Raw genomic sequence first — 9702 nt, forward strand, 5'->3', positions numbered from 1 at the left:
CGTCGTGTGAACATTGGTTTGGCAAGAAACCAAAGTTGTCACTTCTTAATGTTTGGGCCTGCGATGCTTAAGGCTTCAGCCGGAGAAGCTCAAACACAAAGCGGACAAACACATCTTCATAGGATACCCAAAGGTGACAGTTGGGTACACCTTCTATCTCAGATCTGAGGGCAAATTGTTTGTCGCTAAGAAAGGGTCCTTTCTCGAGAAGGAGTTTCTCTCGAAAGAATTGAGTGGGAGGAAGATAGAACTTGATGAGGTTGTCGAACCTTTACTTCAACCAAAGAGTGATGCAACACAGAAAGATGTTTTCTGTGGCGCCTACGTCTGTTGAATAGGAAGTTAATGATAGTGATCCTAAAGCTTCGGATCAAGTTACTATAGAACCTCGTAGGTCGACAAGGATATGTACTACTCCTGAGTGGTACGGTAATCCTGTCTTAGATATCATGTTGTTAGACAACAATGAACCTACAAGCTATGGAGAAGCGATGGTGGGCCCGTATTCCGACAAATGGTTAGAAGCCATGAAATCCGAGATAGGATCCATATATCAGAACAAAGTATGGACTTTGGTGGACTTGCCTGATGATCGGCAAGCCATTGAGATAAATGGATCTTTAAGAAGAAGACGGACGTGGGCGGTAATGTTACCGTCTATAAAGCTCGACTTGCGGGAAAGAGTCTTTTCACAAGTTCAAGGAGTTGACTACGATGAGAATTTCTCACCCGTAGCGATGCTTAAGTCCGTCGGAATCATGTTAGCATTAGCTGTATTTTTCGATTATGAAATCTTATAGATGGATGTCAAAACAAGTTTTCTTACCAGTTTTCGTAAGAAAAGTTGTATGTGATACAATCAAAGTTTTGTCGATCCTAAGGATGCTAAAAAGTATGATGGCTCCAGCAATCCTTCTATGGACTAGAGCAAGCATCTCGGAATCGGAATATATGTTTTGATGGAGTGATCAAAGCTTTTAGGTTTATACAATGTTTGTTAGAAACTTGTATTTACAAGAAAGTGAGTGGGAGCACTACAACATTTCTGATAGGTATATGTGGATGACATATTGTAGATCCGAAATAATGTAGAATTTCTGGACAGCATAAACGGTTGTTTGAAGAGTGTTTTTCAAAGGAAGACCTGGATAAAGCTGCTTACATATTGGGCATCAAGATCTATAGAAATAGATCAAGACGCCTGATGATACTTTCAAAGAACGCACACCTTGACATGTTTTTGAAGGAGTTCAAAATAGATCAGTCAAAGAAGGGGTTCTTACCTGAGTTGTAAGGTGTGAAGTTGAGTAAGACTCAAAGCTTGACCACGGCAGAAGAAAGAGGAAGGACGAAGGTCGTCCCCTATGCTCTTGTCATAGGCTCTATACGGTATGCCATGCTGAGTACCGCACCTGATGTGTGCCTTGACACATGTCTGGCAAGAGGGTACAAAGGTGATCTAGGAATGGATCACCAGATAGTGGTCAAAATTATCCCTAGAAGAATAAGGAAATGTTTCTCGGTTATGGAGGTGATAAAGAGTTCGACGTAAAGAGTTACATCGATGCAAGCTTAACACCTATCCGGATAGCTCTGAGTAGAGATACCGGATACGTATAATGGAGCAACAATTTGGAATAGCTCCAAGTGGAACGTGGTAGCAGCATCTACGATATGACATAAAGTTTTGCGAAATACATAGGGATCTGAATATGGCAAGACCCGTTGACTACAACCTCTCTCACAAGCATAACATGATCAAACCCAGAACTCTTTGAGTGTTTATCACATAGTGATGTGAACAAGATCATTGAGTCTAGTAGACTCTTGGGTGTTGGTCACATGGCGATGTGACCTGTGAGTGTTAATCACATGGCGATGTGAACTAGATTATTGACTCTACTGCAAGTGGGAGACTGTTGGAAATATGCCCTAGAGGCAATAATAAATTGGTTATTATTATATTTCCTTGTTCATGATAATCGTTTATTATCCATGCTAGAATTGTATTGATAGGAAACTCAGATACATGTGTGGATACATAGACAACACCATGTCCCTAGTAAGCCTCTAGTTGACTATCTCATTGATCAATAAGATGGTTACGGTTTCCTGACCATGGACATTGGATGTCGTTGATAACGGGATCACAATATTAGGAGAATGATGTGATGGACAAGACCCAATCCTAAGCCTAGCACAAGATCGTGTAGTTCGTTTGCTAAAGCTTTTCTAATGCCAAGTATCATTTCCTTAGACCATGAGATTGTGCAACTCCCGGATACCGTAGGCGTGCTTTGGGTGTGCCAAACGTCACAACGTAACTGGGTGGCTATAAAGGTACACTATAGGTATCTCTGAAAGTGTCTGTTGGGTTGGCATGAATCGAGACTGGGATTTGTCACTCCATGTAAACGGAGAGGTATCTCTGGGCCCACTCGGTAGGACATCATCATAATGTGCACAATGTGACCAAGGAGTTGATCACGGGATGATGTGTTACGGAACGAGTAAAGAGACTTGCCGGAAACGAGATTGAACAAGGTATCGGATACCGATGATCGAATCTCGGGCAAGTACAATACCACTGGACAAAGGGAATTGTATACGGGATTGATTGAATCCTCGACATCGTGGTTCACCCGATGAGATCATCGTGGAACATGTGGGAGCTAACATGGGTATCCAGATCCCGCTGTTGGTTATTGGCCGGAGAGTTGTCTCGGTCATGTCTGCATGGTTCCCGAACCCGTAGGGTCTACACACTTAAGGTTCGGTGACGCTAGAGTTGTTATGGGAAATAGTATGTGGTTACCGAAGGTTGTTCGGAGTCTCGGATGAGATCCCGGACATGACGAGGAGCTTCGGAATGGTCCGAAGGTGAAGATCGGTATATTGGACGAAGGGTATTGGAGTCCGGAATTGTTCCGGGGGTATCAGGTGATGACCAGCGTGTCCGAAAGGGGTTTCAGAGGCCCCGGCAAGCGTTGGGGGCCTTATGGGCCAAGGGGAGAGGGCACATCAGCCCACTAAGGGGCTGAGCGCCCCTCCCACCCCATCTCACATAACCAGGAGAGGTGGGGGCGCCACCCCTAGGGCAGCCGCCCTCCCGGCTTGGGGGCAAGTTTTCTAGGGGGTGGGGGCGCCCAAACCCATCTAGGGTTTCCCCTGTGGCCGCCGCCCCTCCCCTAGGGAACCCTAGGGCGCCTCCCCCTCCTCCCTTCCCCCTATATATAGTGAGGGAGAGAGAGGGCAACCGCAACCTTCCCTTGGCGCAGCCCTCTTCCTCCTCCAACACCTCATCCTCCTCCGTAGTGCTTGGCAAAACCCTCCCGGAGAACCACGAGCTCCATCACCACCACGCCGTCGTGCTGTCGGAGTTTTCCCTCAACTTCTCCTCTCACCTTGCTGGATCAAGAAGGAGGTGACGTCTCCCAACCGTACGTGTGTTGAACGCGAAGGTGTCGTCCGTTCGGCGCTAGGATCATCGGTGATTTGGATCACGACGAGTACGACTCCATCAACCCCATTCACTTGAACGCTTCCGCTTAGCGATCTACAAGGGTATGTAGATGCACTCTCCTTCCCCTTGTTGCTAGATTACTCCATAGATTGATCTTGGTGATGCGTAGAAAATTTTAAATTTTTGCTACGATCCCCAACAGTGGGTTATACAAACATAGAGTCACAGGCCGGGTGCTATGGTTGCTGCTCTGCTCCCTAAAAGGATTAATGTCATCTGCGCTTAGACCAAACCATACGTTCTTTGCGTCATCTGCAAACTCCTTCCCGTACTTTTTTCGATTTTTCTCCACTGCGACCCGTCAGCGGGTACTCTCAACTTTCCGTCTTTCTTACGGTCTTCTCTGTGCCATCGCATCGCCTTGGCATGCTCTTTGTTTTGGAACAAACGTTTCAACCGTGGTATTATAGGAGCATACCACATCACCTTGGCAGGAATCTTCTTCCTGGGGCGCTCGCCCTCGACATCGCCAGGGTCATCGCGGCTGATCTTATAGCACAATGCACCGCATACTGGGCAAGCGTTCAAGGATGCAATCATTAGGGCATGCATGTATCTTCTGCACCTCTAACCCTAGTGGGCAGACAGCCTTCTTTGCTTCGTACGTACTCTCGGGCAATTCGTTGTCCTTTGGAAGCATATTCTTTATCATTACCAGCAACTTTCCAAATCCCTTGTCAGATACACCATTCTCTGCCTTCCATTGTAGCAATTCCAATGTGGTGCCCAGCTTTTTCTTGTCACCTACGCAATTCGGGTACAACAATTTTTTGTGATCCTCTAACATGCGCTGCAACTTCTTCTTCTCCAAATCACTTGCGCAGTTTCTCTTTGCATCGGCAATGGCCCGACCTAGATCATCAACGGGCTCATCCGATGCCTCTTCTTCAGCTTCTTCCCGCATTTCCGGCTCAGCTTCTTCCCGCATTACCGGCTCAGCTTCTTCCCTCATTGTTGTATCATCGTATTCAGGGAACCCATGGCCAGGATAGCTGTCGTCGTCCTCTTCTTCTTCATTGTCTTCCATCATAACCCCTCTTTCTCCATGTTTGGTCCAAACATTATAGTGGAGCATGAAACCAGACTAAAACAGATGGACGTGAATGGTTCTTGACGTAGAGTAATTGTGACCATTCTTACAGCCAGCACATGGACAAGGCATAAAACCATCCGCCCGCTTGTTTGCCTCAGCCGCAAGCAGAAAAGTACGCACGCCATTAATGAACTCGGGATAATATCGGTCATCGTATATCCATTGTCGGCTCATCTTCAAACACAGCACCGAAAACACCAAATTAATACAATACATAAAGTTCATACATAAATTTCATACAATACTTAAATGCAACAAACAAATAACTCTCTAACTAAAGAATTTAAATGCAACAACAAATGCGATCAAGATCGCAACTAAGGTAACAATTGATCCAACAGCATAATGATACCAAGCCTCATTATGAATGGCATATTTTCTAATCTTTCTAATCTTCAAGCGCATTTTCTCCATCTTAATATTGTGATCATCGACGACATCGGCAACATGCAACTCCAATTCCATCTTCTCCCCCTCAATTCTTTTCAATTTTTCCTTCAAATCCTCGTTTTCTCTTTCAACTAAATTTAACCTCTCGACAATAGGGTCGGTTGGAATTTCCGGTTCAACTACCTCCTACATACAAATATCTATGTCAACTTGATGGGCATAATTTGTCATAAACATGAAATGCAATGAATAGTTTTAAAAGAGAATATACCACATCCCAATCATAACCCGGACGAGGGCCGACGGGGACGGATATCAAAACCATGGCACTATGTATAACAAACAACGTATGGGTAAGATAATTATACGAGTAACTATATATCCAAATCACACAAACATTAATTTTTTATATAAAACTTCATGAACAAGAGGCTCACCACAAGGTGGTGCCGGCGACGGGACGTTGCGAGCGATTGACGATGGTTACAACGGAGATTTAGAAGGTACTAAGTAAACCACACCTACATATGCAAACTAAGTGTTATTTTTGACCTCAAATTGCATATAAATCAAATACTAGCACATATATATAATTCCTCCCAAATTACTAAACTCAAAAATCAATCACTATATAAAGCATTGCACGAGCTAATCTAGCAATGAGAGATGAAAGGACAAAGTTGCTAACCTTTGTGATCATTTGAATGGATGGGGGCCTTCAAATCTTGACAAATTTTGAGCAAAATATGTGATCAGCTTGAGAGGAAGAAGGAAAAGAACAGAGAGGAGAGGGGAAAGGGGAAGAACAGAGCGAGCTCGGGTGGACGAAGGGTCTATGTAGGACGACCTTTAGTATCGGTTCGTGATACGACCCGGTACTAAAGGTGCTGGAGGGGCCCCGGACTGACAACATCCTGTCACCACTCACTTTAGTACCGGTTCGTGGAACGAACCGGTGCTAAAGGTTCGCCACGAACCGGTACTAATGAAAGCGGCCGACTAGCCGTTAGAACCGGCACTAATGCACATATTAGTGCCGGCTCAAATTCAAACCGGCACTAATGTGCTTCACATTTGACCCTTTTTCTACTAGTGGAAGCAGCACCCTGTAATCGAGATCAACATCATTAATAGCAATCAAGAAGGAGTAGACTTTTACCTCCACGTGCGGTACTAATGAAAGCGGCCGACTAGCCGTTAGAACCGGCACTAATGCACATATTAGTGCCGGCTCAAATTCAAACCGGCACTAATGTGCTTCACATTTGACCCTTTTTCTACTAGTGGAAGCAGCACCCTGTAATCGAGATTAACATCATTAATAGCAATCAAGAAGGAGTAGACTTTTACCTCCACGTGAGAGGCCGAATCTGGGTAAACACGTCGTTTCCAATCAACCCCATCCAAGCCTTCACCTACCAACAATGACCTCACAATGTAGTTCTCCTATGAAGACATCTGCTGTGACAAAACCACGACACCCACCGGCAAGCCAAGGCTTGCCGCGCCGCCGCCTCGCGCCCGCAACGTCGCTGTCGTTCCGTGCCCGCGCCTGCGCGTGGAACGCGCTATCCCGCGTCCACGCCTACAACGCCACCGTACCGTGCCCGCACCTGCAGCGCCGCCGCCCCCGCCTGCCGAAAGCTCTCCTTGCGGCACCGCCACCCCACACCATCACTGCTGCCTCCCTTCCCCTGAGGGGCGTCGCCGCCCCGTCGTCACCATGGAACTTGGGCTCGTCCAGCCCACCCCCAACCGCCGGCTACAACACCGCTGCAGGAAGAAGAAAAGATGAGTGAAAATAGATGAGGGGCTGACTGGTGGGCCCATCTCCCACCTCAGCATACTGTCCATGTAGGCATACCAAATCAGCTTGACATGTGGGCCGGTTCCGAATTAGTGTCATTTCTTACTCACTTGCCGTAGAGTTGGCAGTTTTTTGTGGTTTTCGACAAAAATGGTGGTAAAGGAATACTCTAGCCACAAATGTGATGGTTTTAAGCAATTTACTCCGATGTCGAGCATCTGATGTTCTGGTCGAGTCTCAAGGGTCGTGAACCCACAACACTCAACCCCCACTGCAGAGTACCATCGATCATCAACGATGTTGAGTACTTCTGTGCGTGGAAACACGTGGCACATGCCCGAGAGTTTGTGTGGCTTCGACAAGACTCTGACGCAGGGCTCTATTTGATGAATACTGAAAATCAATGACAGTTTGCGCACAATATTTGGAGGCCTTAATTAGCCTTACACACTGCCCCTCTGTCAATCGACGATCTAGGGAGGTATCGCACACGCCAGACGCGACTGCTTCATGCGTGCTGCAGCAGCATCGCGTTGAGGATGTGGTTCCACGCGTCCGGCAGCCCGGCGATGCACCAGTGCGTGCAGTCCATGCCGTCCCGGCCAGGCCCGCCGTAAACCGACGGGTGCGCGTCGATCCTGAGCTGCGAGAGCGAGGTGATGTCCAGCAGGGACACCGGCGTCGACATGGACGCGATCAGGCCCCGCACGACCACCTGCTCCGGGGACACCCTCTCGTCCCCGTCCGTGGCCACCTGCCGCGGCCGTGTCTGCTGGAAACAGCCCCCCGACGCCGGCGCCGCCCCGTCGCTCTCCTGCTCCTTGGACCTACCAGTTGCACATGTAGAGCAGAGCGGCATCAAGAAATGAGTATGCCCGGCCAATGTCAAATCAACTGGGCGTGATGAGCGAGCTCACGTGTAGTGGCTTGGGGAGACGCCTTGGTAGATGACCCTGGTGAGCGACGCGTCGACGTTGTCGTCGACCCACCTTGCCCATGTGGCGAGGCCCTTGGAGAAGGCGGCCAGCCGGTCCATGTCGTTGTACGTTTTGTTCCCCTCCTGCATGTAGTCCCACCTGCGCATGAAACGGTCGAGAAAAGAGTTTGTATCCGTATATTTCGCGGTATGTGTACGTGTATAGGTATACAATACAACGTTGGGCAGAGTGGTGGGTACGTACACTTGGCTGGCGCCCTTGTAGGTCCACCAGTGCCACGTGTTGAAGACGAGCAGGTGGGCGCCGATCCAGGAGCCCGCGCCCTGCATGGAGTCGAGCTTGAGGACGCGGCCGACGTCCTCCTGCACCACGTCCACCAGGAACCTGCTGAAGTAGAGCACCACCGACAGGTCGTAGTCCTCGAAGCGGACGGAGGAGACGGGGTCGCCGGTGCTGAAGGAGACGCGGGCGGGATCCGGCGCGGCGGCGTGGAGCATGCAGGCGAGGGAGACCCATTGGTTCATGCTCAGCGAGTCCCCCACGAACATCACCGTCTTCCCGCGCCACGTCTCCAGGAATTCCAGCCCGTCGAACCTGCCCCGATCAAAAGACCCTGTTAGTACATTGTGCGCCGAGTGTTCATCGGGTGGCTGTCTATAACGACGGTAGTAGTAGTAGTACCTTGGGAGGCGGCAGGCGGCGGGGCTCCACCGGAACTTGAGGTAGGCGGCGTCCGGGCGGCCGTTGCGGCGGCAGTCGAAGACGTCGGGCACGAAGGGGCAGCTGGCCGCGTCGTACAGAGGGTAGGACGCGTCGGCGACCCACCTCCCCTGGAACAGGTCGCACGACGACCCATCAGCCACGCTCGGTGCAGCCGCTGCCGCGAGCACTAGGATGGCCGCCAGCGCGCAGTCATGGCGGAACCTGGCACGCAGCGAAGGCAGCGCCAGGTCCTCCTGGCCCATGGTTTACGCGACGAGACGGCGGGCACGGCACGACGCCATATATAGGCCAGAACGCGTGGTTCTGAAGCAGATCTGGCCGCGGCCACGCACGCACGGGTGCCGATGGCGTGCGCGCAGGCAGTAGTACTTCATGCTAGGAGTGCGACTCAAGTTAGGAACCGCTCTGCACGGTGTGTGTGACTGTGTTCCGAACAGGCGCGTCAAGTTTCGTCGTCCTGCACATGTGCGCGGGAGAGGGAAGGCGACTGGGGTTTGACCTCGGCCCCGCTTATCCGGGCGGGGCACGTGAGAGGGGGCGCGAGAAAATTAGGTATGTGCAGCGTGCGGATCTCAAAGTACTTCGGTGCGTGCGTGGGAGTCGTAGATGGATTAGTAAAGGGCCGGATCGAGGACGGAAGGTCCCGTGTACGATCTCTAACAAATTCTGTTGTACTATATGCGAAGTTTTTTTTAGCATCAGTACAGACATAAACGCTCATATACACGCGTATACACCCACCCTTATGAACGCACACACGCACACCCTACCCCTATGAGCACCTCTGAGAGACTGAACCGGCCGTAGGCGCCTCGCCGTCGACGGGAACGTCTCCTCCCACTGAAAGCGCATCGCCGAAAATCCTGAAATAAATCCAGGAATAATGCGAGCACCGGGATTTGAACCCTGATGGGTTGGGATACCACTGTCCATCTAACCATCTCAACCACAGATTGGTTCGCGTACTATATGCGAAGTTGGATGGTAAAGAGACAGTGGTATTTTTTATCCATCAGGGTTTAAGCTCTGATGCTCGCATTATTTTTCGATTTATTTTAAAATTTTCGGCGATATGCTTTCAGTGAAAGAAAACATTCCATCAACGACGAGACGCCTACGATGACTCATAAATCTCAAAATGATATGCCGGCTCAGTCTCTCGAAAGTGCTTATAAGGGTAAGATGTGCATGTGTGTTCATAGAGATGAGTATATGCGTGTATGTATGA

The 9702-nt window shown here is 49.4% G+C and overlaps 2 protein-coding genes across 2 annotated transcripts in view; one reads left to right on the forward strand and one right to left on the reverse strand.

The window, feature by feature from the left end:
* The window catches only part of LOC147960249 (uncharacterized), a 109832-nt gene extending 103027 nt beyond the window's left edge, over nt 1-6805 (forward strand). Inside the window, exon 3 of the mRNA XM_087533229.1 lies at nt 6461-6805. Within this exon, the coding sequence (XP_087389355.1) occupies nt 6461-6805 (345 nt within the window). The remainder of the gene's footprint in view (nt 1-6460) is intronic.
* Nucleotides 6806-7209: 404 nt separating this feature from the next.
* Nucleotides 7210-8770, reverse strand: LOC125522356 (protein trichome birefringence-like 38). Its single transcript, XM_048687420.2, has 4 exons — nt 8433-8770; nt 7995-8345; nt 7731-7889; nt 7210-7640 (listed from the first exon to the last, which is right to left on the reverse strand). The coding sequence occupies exons 1-4, from the start codon at nt 8714-8716 to the stop codon at nt 7322-7324; spliced, it is 1113 nt and encodes a 370-aa protein (XP_048543377.2). The 5' UTR covers nt 8717-8770; the 3' UTR covers nt 7210-7321.
* Nucleotides 8771-9702: the final 932 nt, after the last annotated feature.

The sequence above is a fragment of the Triticum urartu genome, chromosome 7A (genome assembly GCF_056163025.1).
Source record: "Triticum urartu cultivar PI428250 chromosome 7A, HENAU_Tu73, whole genome shotgun sequence".
Lineage (NCBI taxonomy): Eukaryota > Viridiplantae > Streptophyta > Magnoliopsida > Poales > Poaceae > Triticum > Triticum urartu.

Bases quoted from the DNA above. Each gene is read 5' to 3' on its own strand.
- LOC125522356 (XM_048687420.2), bottom strand. From the start codon at position 8,716: ATGGGCCAGGAGGACCTGGCGCTGCCTTCGCTGCGTGCCAGGTTCCGC. The intron at 8,346-8,432 runs GTACTACTACTA...TGATCGGGGCAG, and splicing joins GCCGCCTGCCGCCTCCCAAG to GTTCGACGGGCTGGAATTCC. The intron at 7,641-7,730 runs GTGAGCTCGCTC...TGCAACTGGTAG, and splicing joins GTCTCCCCAAGCCACTACAC to GTCCAAGGAGCAGGAGAGCG.